This window comes from Lepidochelys olivacea, assembly GCF_965140295.1.
Source record: "Lepidochelys olivacea isolate rLepOli2 genome assembly, chromosome: 3".
Lineage (NCBI taxonomy): Eukaryota > Metazoa > Chordata > Testudines > Cheloniidae > Lepidochelys > Lepidochelys olivacea.
This window is the reverse complement of record NC_140413.1, coordinates 18,642,226-18,666,055: the sequence shown is the minus strand read 5'-3', so window position 1 is coordinate 18,666,055 and position 23,830 is coordinate 18,642,226. Positions and strand designations below refer to the sequence as shown.

The 23,830-nt window shown below is 39.1% G+C and overlaps 1 protein-coding gene across 6 annotated transcripts in view; it reads left to right on the top strand.

Annotated features, from left to right (window-relative positions):
* The window catches only part of KLHL29 (kelch like family member 29), a 605,712-nt gene that overhangs the window by 500,904 nt on the left and 80,978 nt on the right, over positions 1-23,830 (top strand). For all 6 annotated transcript variants that reach the window (XM_084623316.1, XM_084623313.1, XM_084623312.1 and 3 more), the window contains 2 exons: positions 5,909-6,047; positions 23,389-23,588. In XM_084623316.1, coding sequence (XP_084479442.1) covers positions 5,909-6,047; positions 23,389-23,588 — 339 coding nt within the window. The remainder of the gene's footprint in view (positions 1-5,908; positions 6,048-23,388; positions 23,589-23,830) is intronic.

Genomic DNA, 23,830 nt, shown 5'->3' with positions numbered 1-23,830 from the left:
CAAAGCGCCACCTTGGAACAGAAAACAGCCTTAGCAGCTGCATAGCCAGGGAGGCCTAGGTACTTCTGATGGATAAGTCTAATCATGTGTCTAGGCATATAGTTGAAGGTTGCCTACACAGCTAAATCAGTCCTGTCATTAACACCATTGCCAGAGTAAGTGGACCAATTCAGCATAGTATTCCCCATTCTTTTCATTCTTTTTTTTGCGTTCATGTATGTTGCGGTGGGGTGAAGAAGGGTTTTTCAAAAGATGCTAACAAAATGTGAGACCCCGTGAAATATTCTGCCACGTCACATAGCTTGCTATGGTTCTGTGAATTGCCCTCAGAAATAACTGTGCATCTCAGGAGGGGGCATTCATCTTGGTTTCCCATGGAGCCACTCAAATGAAACAGGTCACTACTGTACAAAATTTTCTGTCATTATTACACACCTGACTCATTGTTTTTGCTTCATAATTGAACTTATCATATGACTGTCCAAAATGTACCATGGTATGTAGTAATGTGCAGGTGTGTGGACAGTGCTGGTCAGTGTGGCTCTAATGCCTATTTATAGTTACAGATTATTTTTAAATCATAATTCTGAGAAGTAATCTCTACTTTTCAGGCCAAAAATTATTTGGATTTTACTTTCTGAGGCTTTTTCTTAGCTAGCTTATCTTTCCTGTCCTGATCATGAATTATGATGATGTGAACTTAGTATAGGCAAGCTCTCTGTATCTCTTGCACACTTCATATAGGAATAATTAGTAATGTATCACTAATTACTTTGGGTAATTTTGAAATGCATCACTTTTTCCAAGCCAATTTTTAATAACTGCTATTTATGCTGACTCCCAAATATTACAAAAGCCCATTGTATGCTAGTTCCTGCTGTCCCCTTTTTCATATGTGGCACCTTTCAGAGTTTAAACTAAACTAATGAATCCATTATTACAAATGGAAGGAAACCTGAGGGCATTATTAAGAAATAAGTTAAGCCTCCAGGGGTTGTGTTGCCAGTCCCCGCTATTTGCAATACAGTCTAAATGTGGGTAACAAGTTACTTTGTTGGTTGTTATAGCAGTATGATTGGTAGTTTGGAATAGGGCTTACTAATTTACTTCTGCTCCCTTTGCTGGCTTTTCAGGAGTAGAACACAGATAATGTTGGTCCTATGTACAGCATGATCATTTGGCTTTTTTGGCTTAGTTTGTAATTTCTCAGTTGAGGGGGAGGGACTGTTGTCTAGTGGTTAGAGTTGGAAACTGGGAATCAGAGCTGCTGAATTCTGTTCCTGACTCTGCTACTGACTCACTGTATCACCTCAGCAGAGTTATTTCAACATTCTGTGCCTCTCTTTCTCTTGTGAACTGGGTATAACTGTGTTTAAAAGTACCTCCTAGCCACGTTGTGAAGGCTAATAGTGGTAAAAGTACCTCTCATCCCAAACTTTGCGGAGCTGTTTGGAGGCAGGGTTTTAAATCCGTATCCTTCTTTCGGTTTAACTGCCCTTAGCCCAGTGGCAGAACCCGTGGAGCTAACGGAGAGCAAGTTGGATTCTAGTCTATATCATGCATCATCAGTTTTCAGCCAGGTTCTGATTACAGGATCCTTAGCATCAGTAATGATGTAAGAAACAGAAATGACCCAGCTTAATTTCTTAGATCCTATGGTGAGTGGGCACATAGGAACAAATCCTTGGACTTGTGAATTGAGTATATCGCCTATGGAATCACTGAGGAGAGAAAACATTGGGGCCCACCCTGCTAGTTTAATGGTCTTTGGGTATGTCTACACTGCAATCCGGAGGTGTGATTGTTGTACACATAGGCATACCCATAGCTTGGATCGAGCTAGCTAAAAACAGAGTGTAGCCATGGGTTAGCCAACCCAATACAGCCCTGCCCATAAGCCTGGCTACGTACCTCGGCAGCTAGCCCTTGCTGCTGCTTGTGACACCGTGGGTATGCTGCTATATTTACATGTACTGCAGTTGCACCTCCCCACTGCAGTGTAGATATTTATTCCTCTATTTCGCTAGCTATAATTGCCCTGTGCATATAAGTGGGTCCCTTTAGAAAGGAAGGAAGAAAGAAAGGCAGAAAGAAAAAAAGACCCCCTCTTTAAAAGCAAAGAAACCAAAAGAATAAATGAATAATAATAAATACCCTGCTGGGCCCCTTTATGATTCTTTTAGGGAATCCCATCTTTAGGAGGAAAAGATGAAAATAGGAACTCCAAAAGAAAGAAGCAAGGGAAAGCTCAGATCATTTTTCATTGCCAGAACTGCAGTGTACAATTCATTGGCAGGCATTATTACCTGGTGAAAAAATTTGTTTTGCAACTGATCCTGAGTTCTCATAAATCATTAATGCCTGGCTAAGCACAGTATGAGCATTACAAATATACTGAGAATAAGGATGCATTCTGATATAACCTTGTATCCACTACTAATGCCTGCTAGTTATTTAGTAATACAAAGGGGGTCTCAACAAGGAAGATCAATGAATCAATGGAGCTTCCTGACTTCCTCCTTTCTTCCTTCTCTTCTCCCTGCCTTGTCTCACTTTGATTCAGAAACTGAGCTACATAACAGAAAGGACTGTTCAGGGCAGTTTAATGGGTCAGAAGGGAGAGGGGGGAATTATAGCCTCAAAATTGCAATGGCAGAATAGAAGCCTTTCTGCTGCTTCTCAGGGATTGTTCAGGTTTATATTGTTACGAGCCAAATTGAACCATTGCTGCAGACCTATGTTTTGTGATTTGCATCCCTTAATGAATGCGTGCAGTATACTGCACAGGCAAATCCTGCTTGCAAACAATGTAAACAGAGTGCCTAAGAGCTACAGGGTTGGGTGTAATTAATGAGTGCCAAGTAATCAGGCTTTACATGATGTATTGTGTAGGGTCTCAGGCACTTAAAAACAACCATCCCAAACATGAGGAACAGCCCCTCTGTAGCCTCCGCTGTAGCCTATGAGGAGGTGTAGTGGTTGAATTCTGAATCCTATTATGACGGAGTTTTTGGCCATGGTCATGGATCCAGTGACTCCCATCCCCGTTGTCTTTAATCTATCCACGGCTGTATGCGTTGCTGCCAGTTCCCACACACCTTCCATCCCAGCATGTTCAGAATGGTATTAAGTGCCACCCACCCGCTCAGTCTGAAGCAGCGGCAAAGGTCCATCTGCATGCTTGCTCTACCTGCAGCTCCCTTATCTTTCAACATCATAATGCTTGACTCAGGGGATTAAGTTGTGTTGGATTGCCTGACCCTTTGCACAAGGGTAAGCTTTTTTCTATCTGACTGTATTGAAGGAAAAGATGTACCAAACTCAAAGGATCCATCTCCTTTCCCATTACCTGGTTCTCTTATATGTGGAAGATTCTGAATGGCTAGGGTATGTAGATATGGCTGGGGAAAGGAAGGAGGATTGACTAGGGGATTAAGAGAGGCAGAAGTGTACAGAAAGGAGGAAAGGAAATTGGGTGGGGAAATTTGAAAAAGAGATACAGAAAACAAAGGATGAAATATATAGAAGAAGAGACCAAATCAGAAAACATGTTTGAAGGAGAAAATGAGGTATACAGGTAGAAAATTGGTCTGAGGAAAATCCAGTTACTGAAAATGAGAGGAAAAGATGGGCCAAGATTGAGAAGATCTAGAAAAATGTGGTGTACATCTGACGAGAAAAGGGAAATTAAAAATAACAAAACCCCAACATGTTTAACTAAAAATAGCATCTAAAGATGTTCTTGTGGAACCAAAGACCTTGGTCACTTAGGCCCTATTCAGACAAAACACACATTGGTGCCCCTGGATTTTCAGCAGGGCTTTTGACTGAACAAGGCCTACAGGGTTCAGGCCCAACTCAGACTTTGGCCCATGTTCTAGAGTCCATCATCAAATGTTTGCCAGAGACAAAAGCATAAAACTTCTCTAGATAAGAGGGAACACTTTCATCCCTATTTAAGTTTTGCATTTGCTTGAGCAGTAGTATTATGTTTTAGTTCAAAAGAACGTGTTAAAAATAGTCCATGATGTAGCACCCACAGGACAGAGTGGTATATTTTCCTCTATTATAGATCCGACACAAGCCTACTGTTATTTCAGTGCCCTCTCTAATGATCTGCTTGCTCTCTGGAGGATGCTGACCCATTTCAGCACATAGTAATTAGCCTTTCAGACACTACTGTGTTTCCATTAAATAGATATAAATGTGCAAGGTGACATTTATTTTCTTAATCCTGAAAAATGTTCACCACAGATGTTGGGGTTTGGCTGGATTTCAGTTTGCTTTTTAATGTAACAGTTGAATAAAAAAGTTTGCATGTTTTTTTCTTGCTGTTGGATAATTGAGGCTTCTCTGAAATGACACTTGCTTGATGAGTTTCATTTTGGCGGTAGAAGAAACATGATTACAGCATAAGATTATTTGGTCCTGATTCTCTTTTACGCTAAGACCCCTTTATATCACTCTGCAATACAGTGGCCATAAATACAATTACACCCCCTTTAAGACGCCTTTACACTGTAAAGGGGGTTTACATGTTAATGAGAATTGGACTCTTTAGATGTAAAACTCTATCTGAAAATGTATGTGTACATGGTTTTATGATGTTTGAGGAAATGAGGATGTTGACCTATTGCAAATATATATGTGCGTGTGTTTGTGTATGCGCACATGTGTGTGTGTATATGTGTGTGTGTTTGTGTGTGTGTGTGTGTGTCTCTCTCTCTCTATATATATATATGTACACAATGTGCATATATAGATATATGTATATATAAAACACATTAATATTAAAGTCAGTTTTATCATCTTGATCACTGTCTTCAACCTCACCACACACCCTCAACTTAACTGTATGTTATTCGTCCTGCTAATTATTCTGGTCTCCAGCGTTAGTGAAAGACTTTCACCTAAATGATCCAACAGGCGTATAGAACATCTAGGTTGCTTAATAGTTCACATTCACATATGAAGACATGTGGCATGCTGTTATTTCATTCTCTCAGTACCGAGAGGCTGTGTGAGAGGAGGCATCATGCGAGGTAGGTGCTTACTGCAGGACAGAAATACTTTCAGAGGTTATTTTTGTCATTGTGAATCTCCTGTGATGTGCGAAAGTCAATGGTTGCTGTAAATGAAGCTGTCAAAGGCTACAGATTAAAAATGCTGAAATGGTGAAAATCTTCTGCGTGTAAAAAAATTGGAAATAGTAAAAAAGCCAATAATTTACTCTCTCTGTGTGATTTTTTTAATCATAAGAATGCTGTTAAAATAATCTTTTAACATATTCCATTGTCACCTATGTTGTAAAGGTATTTTAAGAGCTGCATTGATAATCCTGTTAAACTTTAATACAATGTAGTATAACATAATACTTATAATTAATACTATTGTATTTTGTTGACTGAGAAGTTTCACACATTCTTGGTATGTTTGAGTTTAGGATATGCTGTTTTTGCAGGGTTTGGTTTTATTCTTTTGACACATATCCAGTTCATATTACATCAAAATGCCATGTTTTTACTTAGTATTATTCCAAAACATTCAAAAGATATTTGCATTTGGAGAAAAATTATGTAGTTCTCACATTCTCTTATAACAAATTATATTTAACTTTTCTGTGATAATGTGTTATCTATGTGTCTGATTTTCTGACGCTCAAATTTTTAAATTTTTGTTTTTAACCCTTACGAGTTTAGGATTTTTTTAAATTATTTAGACCTACTGGTTCCTGCTTATTTTTTTTAATATGAAGTTTGTTTATTATTTCTTTGACTGTCAGTGTTGAGCCAGTCTTGCCAACAAACAATATCAAGTGTTTCCTATTTCTCTACTTCTTTACAAGAAAAAAAATAAATAAAAACTCTTAATGGGAACCCTGGCACTGTCTGTCTTCTCTGTTCTGCAGAAATGTTGAAGGAGTTGAACCAGCAACGCAGAGCGAAAGAGTTTACAGACCTGAAAATTATTGTTGAAGGCAAAGAGTTTGAAGTCCACCAAAATGTTCTAGCTTCCTGCAGCTTGTATTTCAAGGACCTGATTAAAAGGTTTGCCTTCCTTCCAGCTGTGATCTGGTCTGTTCTTTTGTAGGGCGCATTTGTGTCGCTTTTTTCTTCCCCTCTCTTGCAGGTTTATGAAGATTGAATCTCCTGTCACAGAGCCAGTAGCCATTCTTTCCACCACCTTTGAATGTATTTTCAAACTGAGACTCAGATCCATTTGTTACACATCTGACTTGTACAGTGTAATTATTTCTGATCAGTAATGGCCTATTTTGGCTGAAGAAAGTGTTCCATCACTAAGAATTCAAAGCTTAAAACAGAACTATTAGTAGTGATCCAGACCACACGATAGAACTATTGCTATCAGTATTCTAAAGGGATTCCATTACATATTACAAAACTTTATCCTTCAGGCTACAGTAAGCCATAAGCTTTCCTGTGAATGATGCTGAAACGTCATACCAATAAAGTATTTAGACAATATTAACCCCTTCAGCCCTGAAGTCTTTGTCACATGCTATGTCACATGTGGCACTTAGGAGAAAGGGGGGTTAATATTTATAAAAAATATTATTTGGGGCCTTTTAAAGGCAAAAAGTCAATTGACAAATTTTCATAGGAAAAATTGGAAAGACAATGTTAGATAAAAATATAACTCAGTCTGCATGTTAGACTACGAGGAGTTTTTCTTAAGCAAACACTGCTTTAGCTTAGAGTAAATGTAATATGTACATTTCTAAACCTCATGTCTCTGCCTTTGCATTTCCCCCCTCTCAGTTTCTAGCAGATTGATTCTAAACAGTGCATGATAATCTTTTTTTTCCATTACATTGATTTTTCAATTTGTATGCTTCATATACTCGATAGGAATAAATTGGTACTTTCATATTATTAGTAAGTCAGAGTAGCAAGAAGGGAGGGTAAAAAAACCACCACCAGGATAACTTTCATTTTTCTCTCAATCATCAGCAAATTAATGCAGCTGCTGATTTTGCCTTGCAGTATTTTCCTAAGCAGACTGAGCCTGGACTGTGCTAAAAAATGGAATTACAGAACATTTTGCTTGCTTTCAAATTCTGTATTTAAATTTTGCCAACTAACACAATAGTGACGGTATTTTATTTCAGGATGGCATATTGGCTGGTATCTCCTTTTCAATGTATTATGTCCTTTTGCACAAAGCTGTTTTTCTAATTGTGCATATATATTACAGTACTATGATCTAATTGTGCTTGACTGCCTTATCAATTATTCATAAAAGATATGTTGGCCTGGTAGCTTGTTATTTTCCCTCTGTAAACCTAATGATTGCTAGCTCTAGCTATGATAGATCTCTTTTCCGTCCTTTTTCTCCTGTCTGCTCATTATCACTTGCTAGTTAAGGCTTCAGTATATGCCTCTCACAGAGATAAGGTATGCTATCTATAGGGAAAGGAGATCTTAGGCATCATTTATAGAAACCCAGTAATTGACTGGCCAAGGAGTGTCATTTGGATTTGACTGTGAAGACATTAGTTCATCTACAAAAGTCATCAGGCACCATCTATTTCTAGCGAGAATCTGGGGAGGATTGTAATTTAGTTGTCGAATGGAGATGAACCATAGACTGAATGCTGATTTATCAGAGCAATCGTTTAAAAAAAAAAGACTTAAATGCAGTTCTCCTCTGAAAAGTGACTCTGCGAAAGTGGAATCCTGGAGTTCCACACTTGTCTCTCTCTGACTCACCTCAGACTCACTCAGTTTCCAACTGAAAAAGGTGGGGGTTTATTGCCCCTGAACTGCAGGCTCTGAAAACTCAAACCGGGAATTTGAAAGTCAACTTGTGTTCTTTTCCTTCTCACACATTGGCAGCAGTAGTAAAGAGTTCTCAGGTCAAATTCTGACCTCAGTTAGACCAGTTCAGCCCCAATATATGGCCTCACTTTCACTCATGTAACCTTGATGAATGCTTATGGGGCTACTACACAGGTGTATCCAAGGCAACAATACTTCTATTACTGCTGATGACATTTGAATAGGGAGGAACCCAGCTTGATGGCAGGTTGAGTTTTCAGGCTGTCTGGTGGGGAAAATAGGAAAAAATAAATGTTCACCTGCTGAGTGTGCATATTTGTGCTAGTGTCTTAGACAGACCTTAAACCTGGGGCTCTGAGGTACCATTTTAAAGACTCACTTTTCAGGGAACTACACTGGAAAGCCCAATCCTTCGAGTGACCCCATGGAAGTTAATGGGAGTTGAGGACACTTAACTTGCAAGAGGCAATCAGCACCTTGTGGGAGCATGCCCTTAGTAATATAAAATCATGATAGTTCACAATGGTAGTATATTTATAAATATAGCATGTTTAGAATGTTCTTTTGATAATGGTCACATGTTGCTAACAGCTCCTTTGAGGAAAGATGAATCGCAGATCACACTTAAAGTTTAATGTGATTTATATTGCACTCTTTCTATTATCATAAAAATAAAAACATACACAGTTGGATTTAGTGGCTGAAGAATAAGTAAATATCTTTGTATTTCCTAAATATTTATATAAAGGACACTGAGTTCAGTGGTACAATAGATATAAGATCTGATTCCACTCCAGCTGAAGTCAACAAGAATTTGGTCCCTGACTTCAGTGGGAACAGTATCATCCCCATAAAGATGCTCTAGGTATGTGTCTGCATGTCCCCATGTGTATACATGTTTGCAAAATACCTTTCAGTGTACTTGCATCATATGTCCTGTACTATGGACAAACTACTGTCCTAACACATCTGATTATCTGCCTCTGATACCACTGGGTGTTGTGGGTGAGTATCTGAAGATATCTAAAATAGCAAATGATGCCCCAAATGAGTAAAAAGGGAATGTTAGAAAATAATTAAGGCCTATTACAACAATGTCTTTAAAGGATAAATTCAACATTCAGACTCAGTGTACCGCATTGTAATGAAAAAGACACAGTCAGATTTGACTGACCCAAAACTGAATATACATTTTAAAACAAACATTAATTTATTTATATACCATTAAAATATTTATATTTTCAAATAAAAACATATTGTTCGCCTGATCCTAGAAGATCTGTTGTTTATTAAAAATGGCTTGGTCCTGTCCGGTGCTGAGCCCTCTAGCCCCCCTCCACCAAAGCACTTAAGTACATGAGTAGTCCCATTGACAATGTACTTACAATTAAACACATGCTTATATGCTTGATTGGGCCAAAGCCAGAGTGCACCGGACCAAGCCCAAGTTGTGCTTTCAGCCCATATTAAAAAGAAAAAGACTCCTATGCTGAACAACCCAACAATAACAAGTCAATGAATTGGGCTTCTTCACTGTCTGACATTCTTGCCCCATCCTGCTGCTATACCTATATGGTTCATTCCTGCAAACAGGCAGCATATTGAAATGTGTCTGCTCCAGGTTTCTTGTACCCTCCATGCTCACAAGAATGAAGCAGACAGGCAAAGCAGAAGGATTGGGTGAGATGTATGTGCCCTCAAACAAAGCACAGTTGGCAGGCCTAATTATATTGCTAGCATTCTTATGTCCCTTTACTTTGTAGCTTTCTTAAACATCAAATTCTTGGAACAGACTTACTACTCTTTATGTTAAATTTGTAAGGATTTTTTTTCTTGGTGACTCTTTTGGTTAATGTTTAGAACTTCCCTTGTGAGAGAGATGTATTTCATGACCTGATCTTACACTTGCTCCCAGAGCTGGGGATAAGATAGACAGCATGTTCAGCCCTTGTTGGAGGGAGTCCTCTGGCTAATCAGGTGGCATTACTCAAGATTCAGACTTGGCCAACAGGAGGTTACTGCAGCAGACAACCTTGAGGGGGAGTGAATGTTAAACAAGAGTGAGAGGTGGAGAAACAGGAGGATCCCCTGTAACCTAAATAATATCCACATGTCTTGTATGTGTACATTGGAGTTGGTCCCTAACAGATACCCCAAGCTGAATTCTTTCCAATTATGGAATTGGAGTTGAAATCCAGACCAGAATCTGAATCTGAGTTTTGTGGCTCTGGCTCAACCCGTATGTGTATGCTATATGTGTGTATATGTCAGATACATCTGTGATCATCTCTATATGACTAGATATAGACCAAAATCCAAACAGCCCTCCCTCCAACTTTGCCCCCCCACCCCACCCCATATATTTTTATGGGGGGATAGAGGGCATGATTCAAAATCCAAATCTTAATTTTTCCTTTGGGCTCCATCTCTATAATAGGCCAAACCAAAACCCCATACCCACGCATCCCTCCCCTCCCAATTTTGGCAAGGTTGTCCACATTCCAGAACCAGATTTTGCAGCTCCATTTGTAACTATAATTCCTTGTTTTGATTGTGTGTATGTTTCTTTGTTTTGATTATGTGTGTCTGGAAGAAAGGAATGGAAAATCCCATGATGTGGTATAATGTTTTCAAACTGCATCCTAAGTAGACAAATACAGCTGCCATATAAATGGAATGTCTGATATTTCTAGAGCAAAGTCAACTTCACTGGAGCTTTTTAATTTGATTTTTTTTTCTAAATGTCGAGCCCTGGAATCCTTATCAAATTCACATTGATAGGAAGTTCTTGGCTTAAAATCCCTTTCTAGGCCCAAATACTGACTCTTATAAGCAAACCTCAGAGTTGTATTTCTTTGTGAGGCAGCAGTACAGAGAAGTTCAAGTAGTATTCTGTACCTTTTAACTGTTCAAGATTTGCTTTTAATGATGCTCTTAACTTTGTAGCACCGAGGGCTGGCTAATTCCAGTAGCGTACAGCATAAAATACACACAGCAGGAGATTAGATCACAAAGCCAAGAATTTTGATGGAACATAATCTGGCATAACTCTGGTCCTCTTTCTTTTCCAAAGGAGCAAAGTAACTTTAGTTCACGACCAGATTGTTTTTCCAGGATAGCCTACTTCTTTTCTCTATTGTTTTGTTTTTCTAAAATGGGGTAGCAGGTCCTCTTTTTGTACCTGGGACTTGGGTGCTAAGGCTGGTGAGGTAGAGAAGTTTGGACTATTAGGGCCAAATTCTGCTTTCCCTTGCACCCTTGTAAATTCAGTGTGACTTCATTGAAGTCATGGGAGTTACTCAGGATTTTGTAAAAGAAGGCAGAATTTGGTGCAAGATGGAGAAATCTGCCCCTCTCCATCTGAAACAGTCTGACAAAACTGCAAAAGCTTTCAGGTGTCTGGAAAACAGACTGTCTGGTTTGTATTTACATCATGAGAAGCCAAAAATGAGAAATAGCAGGTGAAAGAAAAATCCACTCTTAGCAACCCCTTCCTGTTTTGCTTCTTATCAAGAGCTTTTGCTTTTAACCCCAGTTGAGAGTCAGGATCATATCTGCAGCTATCTCTTTCAGCTTCCCTGTAAAGATAAAACATTTGTAAAAGTAAATCCCTGCATCTTTTTTTTGAAAGAGGAGGAAAAAGTCTTGAAAATCAGATACGTTTTTCAGGTGCAATCAGAGATGTACTGTACATAGAGGGATATCATCAGTCACTTCTGTTAAACCATTTATGGGGCTGTCATAAATATAAAGGGAAGGGTAAACACCTTTAAAATCCCTCCTGGCCAGAGGAAAAACCCTTTCACCTGTAAAGGGTTAAGAAGCTAGGATAACCTCGCTGGCACCTGACCAAAATGACCTATGAGGAGACAAGATACTTTAAAAGCTGGAGTGTGGGAGAAACAAAGGTTCTCTCTGTCTGTGTGAGGCTTTTGCCAGGAACAGAAAAGGAATGGAGTCTTAGAACTTAGTAAGTAATCTAGCTAGATATGCGCTAGATTCTGTTTTGTTTAAATGGCTGATAAAATAAGCTGTGCTGAATGGAATGTATATTCCTGTTTTTGTGTCTTTTTGTAACTTAAGGGTTTGTCTAGAGGGATTCTTTATGTTTTGAATCTGATTACCCTGTAAGGTATTTACCATCCTGATTTTACAGAGGTGATTCTTTTACTTTTTCTTCAATTAAAATTCTTCTTTTAAGAACCTGATTGCTTTTTCATTATTCTTAAGATCCAAGGGTTTGGGTCTGTGTTCACTTAGGCAAATTGGTGAGGATTTTTATCAAGCCTTCCCCAGGAAAGGGGGTGTAGGGTTTGGGAGGATTTTGGCGGGAAAGATGTTTCCAAGTAGGCTCTTTCCCTGTTATATATTTGTTAGACGCTTGATGGTGGCAGCAATAAAGTCCAAGGGGAAAAGGTAAAATAGTTTGTACCTTGGGGAAGTTTTAACCTAAGCTGGTAAAAATAAGCTTAGGGGGTTTTCTTGCAGGTCCTCACATCTGTACCCTAGAGTTCAGAGTGGGGAAGGAACCTTGACAGGTGCCTATGAAAAAGGGAGGTTTATTGGAAAGTACAAAGTGTACTGTTCCTTTGCTGTGAAGGTGCAAGTAATGCTATAGATGCCTTTCCTCTTAAACAGGTAGCTCATAACTACAGTAGGTTGGGCTTGAAATACTGCCATGGGAAGTAGATTTATGCTCCTATAAGTGGCAGCCTTTTTTGTCATTGCTGTTCTCCTGCCGCTTGTATTTTGTTAAGCGGCAGCAACAGTCACACCCTAATGTCACAGCTGGCCGCTAGGGTTTGATACTACGCAGCTGCCAGGCTCTGAAAAACATGTTTTCACTGAGCAGAAATTCACGTGCTTCAATATAAACGAACTGCAGGTTACAAATATTTAACTGTGCTTCTGAACCAAAGGGCCTAGGAATTGACACAGAGTCCAGAGCGGAAGTTTCAGCATCACTGTATTTAGCCAAGCAAATGCAGCCGTGGATTGGTGGGGTGACAGGCTTGTTCTGGATGCTTGCTCTGCATTGACAGGCAGATAAATTCATTCTATTTTGAAAGACAAAACCTGGCAAGTGAGACAGGGCAGGTCCATTTTGAAGTTCAGGCTATGGCATGGGAATTAAGCATCTGCCTCAGGACAGTTCCAGCTTGCAGAGGTACCAAGCAGAATCACTTAACTTCAGCCTCCTCTCTCTCTTTGGGAGGCAAGGGCTTCTCACTCTCGTAATTTCTAGACAGAACTACAAATCTTATCCAAGAAATGACAGACTAATCACTCCCTTGCCCTCGCTCTGGCTAGACTTATCTGCGAGCCATGCTGCTGTCATGCAGCCGCTCGGAAGACGCTGATTCGCGTGACCTAGCTATATTTACTTGCATCTCAGGGCCCAGTCTGAGCTTGACTGTGTTATGTACTTGCAATTTACAGGCAAAGGGGAAGAGTTATGTTACAAGAGCAAATTAAAGCTAAATGGATCAAAGACAAATAGGCAAAAACTGCACAGGCCAGGGTCCGGAGCCAGGCTCTTCAACGCTGTTGTTTTTGGCCACCTCCAAAAGCTTGTCTTGCCCTAAAACGAAAATAATCAAATATGATGGTTCAGGATGCTATCAGGTAGCTGTACAGGATCAAAGATGACTCTGACCCTGCCTATCCCACCTGTGTTTACAACACTGCAAAAGTACATTATGATGTGGGATTTATTTATTTATTTTTGCCTTTCTTTAACATCTGGTATTGGCCACTGCTGGATTAGGATACTGAATTTATGTTAATGATATGATCAGCTTTTGGCAAATCCTTTGTTCCTGTTGCACTAAACACTGATGGGCAAAATGTGCAGAGCAGTTCTTGAAGGTTTTCTATAGGTAACAAATCCCCAGTACCAATAATAGGAGATACGTGAAAACCACACTACCTGTTACGTGGTATAATATCTTTCACATATATTTTTTTTAAGTGGTACATGCCTCTTCTAAGGGTTTGCCTCTACAGGGACACTCAGAAAAGTGAATTAAGCTAAACCGAATTAAGGCCACTTTAATTTTGAATTAGAGTGCCCACACAAGGATCTAATGCAGTTTAACTAATTCACTTTAAATTCACACATTTAGTTAATTCAGATTAACTCTCCTGAATGTCCCCATGTAGACAAGCCTTAACTATATTACAAAAATGTAACCACAAGACCCTATATCTGAGTGACAAAGAGCTAGCACCTTGCAAAATTCATTTTAATACTTGAAATCCCAATTAGGACCTTGGGGCTACTACCTTAATATAAATACATAATAGTAATAATTAATAAATAAATATTTAATTATTCCCCCAGTGTTGAAAGGGAGCCTTAGATATACCTACATAAACACTTGTGTAAATTTCACCACATCCAGTGAAAGAGATTTATTATTTGTATAATGCCAACTTTGTGCTAAGCTGTTTTATTATTGTGCAGTAAATATGATCAGAAGAGATCAGGTCTGAGTGGGATGAGGGGAACCTTTAGTTTTTCAAGAATTAACTGTTGTCAGTCATTAAATTTATTTTTAATTCTTCTTCCTTCATCTAAAATCCCCAAAGCAAAATTTTTGTTCCACAATATATTTTGCTGTTTTCTGTTCAAAGGAGGCTTTTGCAAGTATGTTGGTGCCCAGACTCTTAATACTGTGGCCCAGTTTTTCATTACTCCACAAGTAGATCCTTAGAGGGACTCATTGTCCCCAGTCCCTAGCAAAAGAGTTCAGAGACAGCAAATGTTGCTCTTCCAAGGCCCATTGGCTCATTCTCTTGCCACTTGTTTAAGCTGACCTCTTGAAGATTGTCTATTTTCTTTCTCAAGTCTCAGCAGTGAGGTGCATGTGTATTTCAGTCTGTGATCTCAGCTACTATAGCATTACACCCTTCAACTGATCCTGGCCTTGCTTTTTTGAAGCAGTCTGTAGAGAGCAATTAGATCGTGTTCCATCTTTGAATAGCCTTAAAAGCATATTTGAGATTTGCTTCTTTTGTTTGTTTTTTGTTTTGTTCTGGCCATGTCTCTTGTTAACAAAAGCATTTGTTGTTAATCCTATAGTTTGTCTTGGTCTAAAGTTTGTCTTGGTCTAAAATTATCATTTGTCTGATTTGTGGATGGTGCATTAGGAGAAAATGCCTGATACACAAACAAGTTTACACCCATGGAACTCCACTGACTTTACTGGAGATTGAACAGCTGCAAACTGAGAGCATTTGGCCCTTGGTATGCTAAACCAGCCTTGCCAAATTCTATTCGCCTGGAGCAAGTAATAACATTATCTGCAGCAATGTCATGGTAAAGGGTGGACAAGTAGATTTTGTGCGTGGTCAGGTAAACTTTCATGATGAATTTGCAAGGCTGTGTTCAAACACTAATCTATTGAATCTCTTGATTTTGCTAGTTCTTTACCCTAATCACGCTGTAGCATCATTACAGTACGTGTTTTTCTTGTCTCATGAGACAGATGGACAGTAGCTGAGGCTCCAGATAATATTTATCTCTGAGATAGCGTAAAGAAGGCAGAGATTTGCAAGTTAGTAGATTTTGATACCGATAAAATAATTCCAAAAGAGAAGCCATGCTAGGGTATAATTTATTTTTAAAAAAATCCTATTTAATAGAACATTCACCGCCTTATGGCACGTGTATTGCAATGATGTTTCTCTATAAATGTCTCTTGCTGTCATCATTTACATGACTGATTATCTTGCAGCTGTATAAACTCTAGTAACTCAGTAAATAACGTGTGACCACAGTGTGTACATACATCTTGGGGTCTGTTTTGTGTAAATCCATGTTGTTATGTTTGTGTATCTGTACATTTGTATCTCATGATAAGCCTATAATTATACAGAATTGTAAATCAAGTCCTTAGGCATGAAACATTGCTTTCCATGCAGAGTACAATATCTGTTCTCTACTTAGCTAGAGGTAAGCTACAGATGTCATTAAGCTTCTTTTTTGTTTATCCCAAGATAAACAGACGTGACTTTGAACCATTTAATAACTTTGATGAAAAGTCAAACAGTGGACATTTAGGATGCAGTAATGCTGCACTTTGTTCTTATTTGCCTAGAGTTTCAGTACCTCCAGGATTATGTACCACAGTAAACAAGATATTCCGCCTAAATTGTGTAGACTTGAACAAAAGTTTTTAATGAGCACATAACTAACACTCTTCAGCCTCATGAGAAGCTGCCAATCCCAGTCTAGTGTTCTCGATTTGGTAATTAAAACAATTTGACAGAGATAAAAAGAAGTAGCTGTTCTTGGTTTAACTGCTTCATCTCATATTCTAATCTTGGATTTCCTGTTTCCTTTAGACCCAAACAAAGTGTCCAGGGAATGAAGCAATTTAATTTCTGGTTTTTTTTATCCCATTGGCATAGGTAGCAAATGTTTTGCTCTAGTGAAATGAGAACACAAATATTTGCTCTTATGTTAATTATGTCCCTCACTATGAAACCAAAACCATTAAGAACAGAATGTCACAGTACATTTAGGAGGTGGTGTAGAAGCTGGAAGTTCATTAGGTAGCTGGATATAGAAAACAGCAATCCTAAGGGCCGTATACTCGGTCTGTGTGTGCAACTTCCAGCCACATCAATGGCATCAGGGGGGCAATACCATGGCTCTCGGATGCAGGTGTCAACATATGTTGTAAAGAATAGTATGCATGTTCCACTGCCCTCTGGATAGAATCAAAACTGCTCATTAGTTTTTGGGCCACAAGCCCTATTAAGTTAACAGAAATCTCCTTTAGCACAAGCCATAGAGGTATCAAGTACAGGGATATCTGAGTTCTATTGCCAGTAAATTCCAAGTGGCCAAGATGTGCAGGATAATAATCAATAGGGAAATCAAAGATGCCCACAATAGCTGAATCTATCTGATAGATACCAATTTAATTTTGTTGGTTGCTTAAATTTTGTTTGTTTGTTGCATTGTGATGGGCCCTGGATAGAAACAAAGAAAGAGGCAGACTCTAACTGCTGGGGGGTAGCGCGGAGGAAGATATTCAGATGCACTATACCAAAAATGCCTTTATTTTTAGGGTTAATCTTTTATTTGGTGCCCGTTTTCATAGGGCGACGCTGTGATGTATGACATGCCTTTGAGGTTGCACCTCATGTACTCCTACTGCTTCAGACGTGAAGAGATGTCACTGAAAGGTCTATTAGTCTCCCTGTTCACATACAGCATGCTGAGGCAGTGTGGGAACCAACTGTTCCTAGTCAGAAACATACATTTACATAAAGCATTTTGTATTATTCATGTGCATTCCTTGCAGGCAGCTCCATTTTGAATATTCTGAATTTGTTTTATGCAGTGTTGTTGTAGCCGTGTTGGTCCTAGAATATTAGAGAGGCAAGGTGGGTGAGATTAGTCCAATAAAAAATATTATCTCACCCACCTTGTCTCACTGAATTTGCTTTGACTTTTATTGACTATAGCTTGTAAACCGTGAGAAAACTGGTTTCTACACGGCTCATAGGTAGCTTTTCACATTTGAAGTGAAACTGAGTAAGACTGTAGACAACTCTAAGAGACAATCAGACCATTAGTCAATCAAAACAGTGTTTCAAGCCAGTTAGAAGCAGCAGTATCATTGTCTGTAAATTGATGAAGTGAAATAGGAGAACTCCGTCTATAAGGGTACTTCAGCTGGAGTCTAAATGAAGCTTGGACACTCAAAGCATCTCATTATAAAATTTTTTGTATTGCATCACAGAAGGGTTATGTTAAAAAGAACATCTTGATAAAAATGATGTAATGAAGTTATTTTATATAATACACCAAGTGCATTATCTCATGAATAGAATTTATATATGTGTATATATATATGTATTAAACTTTATTCAAGAGATGATGAAGAAAACTTAGTTATGTCTGTACTAAGCATGAAACACTAGTGCTGATGTTCATGTGAGCTGGATCTCAGGAAATGTATTTCAAGGACAAATTAATACCAAGAATTCAGAGGAGGGTGTGTGTGTGTGTGTGTGTGTGTGTGTGTGTGTAAAAATTTTCCAGAACACAATCCTGAACATTGCAAGCAAGGATTTTTCCCCCTTCTAATATTAATCCTATTTTACTGGTGTGCATCTCTATTAGCTTCCCTATATAGATTAACTCAATGAAAGGGCCAGTAACTTTGTTCTTTGGGTTCCAGTTTATAACTGAGATGTTCTTTGCTTTAAAAGTCTCCCTGTGCCTATGACCTCTCCAGCTTAAGTTATTACATTGAAAGTTGTAGCTGAGCTAAGTGGACAGAGCATGCCCAAGGACCCTGGCTTTATTTAGGTAGATCCACTTATCCCAAACAGTAAAAAGTTGCTTTGTTTATTTAGTAACTGCACTATCGATGCAGAACTAATATGTGGTTTGCTTATCTCTTCATTAAATTTTGTTTTCACATTATTTAGGTCTACCAATCACCCCACTGGAGGCTATATGATTTGTAAATCTGAAAAAATTCTCTGACAGCTACCATATAGTTAAGCTGCAAAAGAACTCTCTTAGCTTGTTTAAATGTAGACCTAATCTAACCTTTTTGCTGCTTAGCCCAAGATACATCTTTTTAAAGTCCTGTTCTAAATCACTTCCTAATTTTAATGAGTTTTTATATCAGGAATTACCAGCTCTTTACTCGAGCTGTTCCCAGAGATTGCAGCAATGATAAAGTAAGGTCTAAAATTGTTTATTACACATTATTCTTTAGAAGCAAAACTTTTTGCCCCCAGTGGCTGTTAGGAAAGTTATTGATTTTCTGTCACAATGTGAAATGTTTGACCTTTATAATATGAGCAATGATTAGAAGGCCCATAAAATGACATTATTCTATTTAAACTTTAGAGTTCACAGAGCAAACAGCAAAATGTGCCTTGTTTAACTATGTCCATGGACCTAAAACTTACGTTACCCAGCTTCAAGCTAGAATAAAATGCTAAGGAGACAGTCTGTCAGATGTCCAAAATGGATGGTGTATGTGCATGTTCTTATTTATATCTGTAATGAGCTTCCATTAACATGTACTGTGTGTGCATGTGTTTGTGCGCACTTTTTTTACTTACAGCCAAATTCTCCCTAATAGAAGTTTTGCTGTTGACCTCTCTGAGAACAATGTTAGACCGTTAGGGTCTCCTCTTGCACCCACTGAAGTGAGTGACAAAACTCCCATTGATTTCAGTCATGCAGGATCAGACCCCTTGTGCACAAGTGTATATATATGCACATACATTTTTTCACTTGGTCAACTGTGTAAGCACTTACAGCAGGGCTAAATTCTTCTCTTGGTTAGACTTGTGCAACTTTCTGACTTCACTGGGGTTGCACCGGTATAACTGAGAGGAGAATATGGTCCATTTTTGTACATTTATGAAGTCTGCTAGATGCATAGAGGATCTTTATATCCTGCTGCATATAAAATAAGAAACACAGGAACCACTTTAAGAATATCATTATATAATACCTCAGAGTTAGAAAGGAAATACCTAAGAAAAATTCTATTATAAAACCATTTCAGTAAATCAGACTCCAGAATCCTGTTTCAAACCACACTAATGCTCTCTGTGATGTCTCCAGTCATAAGTCTGTTTCCACACACGTTTCTGTTTCTCTGTTTCTTTGAAAACTCACTGTTGATCCCTTAGGACCTGCTTTAGCCAATAATCCATCTGGTTTCCAGGCCAAGTAAATCTACAGAGCCAGGTCATCAGCATGGAAGCCATGCAGGCTTCTTCTTTTACTTTGTTGGCTGAACCAGGCATGTTTTCAGTATGCATCCCAAGTAAGTGATGCCTCTAAAACAGTGGTGGGAAACCTGCGGCCCATCAGGGTAATCCACTGGCGGGCTGCGAGACATTTTGTTTACGTTGACTGTCCACTGGCACAGCCCCCTGCAGCTCCCAGTGGCCACAGTTCGCCGTTCCCGCAGCTCTTATTGGCTGGGCCACTGTCTCTCAGCCCGCCAGCAGATTACCCTGATGGGCCGCAGGTTGCCCACCACTGCTCTAAGCTGTGCCCCTGGTGGGTACATCATTTAAAAACCCCAAGCACCACAACACGCCACTTTCAAAGCATCAGAGGCAGAAACGGACACAATTCAGTTTCCATTTCTGGCTGGTTGTGAAATGTGAATAATCTCTATTGCTCTGTATTATACTTTCCATAAGTGGCTTTTGTGATTCATTGAACACCTTAGCTTTGTTTTGGTATTTAATCAATTGCAGCAGCCATTTATTGCTTGGTGTATTACAAAGGAAAAGAGATTATAACTTAATTATTCTAAAGATGACAGGCTGGAGTCATTGCTTAAATTGGTATTTTCTTTATTCTAATGTCAGTGGCAGGCTACTGGTTTTGCACCATCTGTCCTGTTCACTGCTGCATTCACAGTCGGAAACTGCTCATGATTAGTCACCTGAAGAGCTTTATTACCATGTCCATGTATGCACTCACCCGCACGACATTTGCCAGCACAAATGGAATTAATACCGTAGACAAATATTTGCTTGCTACAGGCCTACCTATCATGCAAGGACTCAATCCTGCCATTACCGAATGCCATAAAATCCCATTTAAATTACTGAGTGCTCTGGCCCAGAATATTAAAGGTATTTAGGTGCAGTAATGCCTAAGTGATTTAGGAGCCTAAATCTCTTTTCCAAAAGGGATTTAGGCACTTACGAGTCTGAATTACATCAATGGTCAATGAGATTTAGACTCCTAAATGCCTAAATCCCTTTTTGAAAATTAAATTTAGGCTCCTAAATCAGTTAGGTGTTGCCCTGCTTAGCACACCAATACCTAAATACCTGTAAAAATGTGAGCATCTATGCCCAAACATTGAATAACATTAACAAGACCTGCCTGATGAACTCATGTCAAAGTGTTATTTGAAGCAATTAATGGTAGAGCAAGAGAACTTTTTACCGCAAGATACATCAGATACCATGGAATCACTTTGATACATAGCATCCGAAGTACCTTGTGGTCAAAGGTTCTCTTGCTCCTCCATTAGGTAGGTTCCCTATCTGTACATACCTAGAGATTAGGTACAAGGGATTGTGAGAGGGGGACTGTATTTTGGGCTACCTCTCAGGGCTCAACCAATCTTTACTTCTTTATCTCGTCCCAAGAGGAATTGTAGCTTGAGCAAAATGCTGCTTACATGCATGACCGTTCTGAGAGCATATAGCACACCTGTTAAAAAGTCTGGGTTTAGTACAATGTGTGCATGTTGGGCAGTATAAGCAACCTGCTTAACGTACATGCTTGTGTATCTGCTTTTGGACTATGGCATGGCCCACAGGCTATGTCTCCACAAGGGATGACCCAGTGTTTAGGGCACTAGCCACGGACTTGGGAGATGTGGATTTAATTTCCTGCTCTGACACAGATTTCCTGCATGGCCTTGGGCAAGTCATTTAGTTTCTCTGGGAATATCTACACAGTATTTTGGAGTGAGCCTCACAGTCTGGGTCAACAGACAGGCGAGCAGGGCTTGCGTTAGTGCTCTAAAAATAACTGTGTTGTATACACAGTGCTTTCCAAGTTGCAGTTCAGACTGGAGCTCAGGCTCTGAAGCCTCGGGCGAGGGGTGCGGTTCAGAGCCTGAGCTCCAGCCTGAGCTGCATCTTCAACGTGCTGTCTCTACAGCTATTTGTAGAGGGCTAGCACGAGCCTGTTAGCCCAAGTCTGTTGACATGGTCTGGGAGACATGTGTAGATGTACCCTCTGTAGTTCAGTTCCCCATCTGTAAAATGAGGAGAGTAGTATTTTGCTCCCTGGCCAGGGTGTTGTGAGGCTAAAAAGATTGTGAGGTGCTGAATATTTGTGGTAATTGAGGCCTATAAGTACTTTAACTAGAAATACGAAGCAAATTTAAGACTCCAATCCTGCATAGACTTACGCATGTGCTTAATTTTACTCATTATCAATACCATTGTATTAAATAGGTCTATTCACATACATAAGCTTTTGTAGGGTCAGGACCTAAATATGGCTTATTCTACTACCTGAAGCCATTGTCTAACTCAGAGGTATTAAAAAAAGTGACAGGGCTGCCTCAGATTTAGAGATCCCCCAACTTGCTTTGGGGATTTTTGTATGTGTGTTTGTGGGGAGAGGGGGAGACTATCTGGCCTTGTAGACTTTGTCCTCTGGTTCCAGGGCTAGAAGGGGATATCTGACCATAAGCTTCTTCACAGCATTGGGAACCTTGAACATGTAGGCTCCCAAGCTGTTGTAGAAGTGATTCTTGCTTGTATTTAAAGCTGGCCCTGGCCAGTGGATAGTAACATGACCATTTATTATGAAGAGTTCAGTGGTCTCTATGATGCACATTGGTGCTGGTCATCCAGTGGTTTTCACGAGAACTGTAGCAGTGATGGAGTGAGTGGACTTTGATTGTCTGGTCATTTGGAGAAATTAATGTTTCTGTAAGAAGATGCTGAATGGCTCTAACCACTAAAGGAGTTTATTTTCTTACTTTAACAGATTTTCCCCCCATTCTTGACGTTACCAAATTTATGATCATTTTTGTCTTTCAGGTGTTACCTGTCCTTAGTGTTGCAGCTACACCAGCCAACCATGCATTAGGAACTGGGCCCTTATTTTAATATATTACTATTATTTTTTGTCCCATAGTTTCACAAGCACTAATGCACACTTCAAATGCAGGAGATATTTTGATCCCCAAATTGTTTAGCACTTTATGCAGGAAAAATCGTAGGCCACAGTCATGAAACTTCCTAGAGGATGGCTGCTGGCTTCCTGTGGCAGAGCTGGTTATTGTTTTCCCACCTCCCTCCCTTCTTTGCTCTAACCATTTTGTCTGTCTATCTTGTCTTGTATTCAGTTTTCAAAGCAATGCCATGAGGGGCTTCTTTTTTAGTGCCTACAAGGGAACAATATATTTTTAGAACAAAAACATATATATTGTTACATTAACATTCATTGAGGAGTCAAAAAAGAAACCCCAACAGTTTTTAAAATCTTACTATTATTATGGCTGACAGAAAAGGTCCTTAAATAGATCCCTAAATGCACATGACATTTAAAATATCATTCCATGTACTGGATGAGGATATGCTCTTGAAAAACTAGGTGACCTTTCTCTTGAAATTTAGGAGTGTTTTTGCCTTACTATGTTATATTATGCACAAAAGATGAGATGTTAACTCTGAATGTTAAAATGTATTGTTTCCCTTTGAAAGCTAATCCTGGTCCTCATTCTCATTAATGTTGGCTCATTCTTTTCTTTTTCTTTCTTTCTTTCTTTCTTCCTTTTTTTTTTTTTTGCAACCTTCTTTTGCATGAAAATGCAGAGTAGCAATAAACTGATTTTTTTTTTTTGTAAAACTTGCTTTAAGACTCTTCTCTTCCAGATCCAGTTAAAGTCTTTAAGTTCAGTTATTTTAAAATACAATACTCTTCAATTCCTTAAAAAATATGGAGAAAGTTAATGTATCGATTTTCTAGCCCTCGCTAATTGGTAAACAACAACAAAAGGGGGATAGCGTAATGTCCTGTAAGAATGTCATTGTCTGCTGTTACCAGGTCACCACGAGACAGTAGCAGAGGCGGGGAGAAGCTGGAATTGGCCATGTCAAACCTCACTGCAGAAGTCCTGGAATTACTACTGGAGTTTGTTTATACAGGTTCTTTGATCATAGATTCTGCCAATGCAAAAACTCTTCTGGAGGCTGCCAGCAAGTTCCAGTTTCATACTTTCTGTAAAGTCTGTGTGTCATTTCTAGGTAAGTGTAATCCCCACTCCATCTTGTTAGTTTATAGTCCTTAGGATGTTTTTTTAATCTTGTAGCTCTACTAGGAAATTCAAGATTAAATGTTATTTGAAACAAAATAGAACTTCATTTGTTTGGACTGAGCTCTGAACTTAAAATGTTCCCACTGCTGCAGCACTAAACTGATTTATAGTCAGTAAAGTTGTTTGTGCAGCTGAAGAAAAAAATTCAACTGCATTCTCATCTTGGATAGA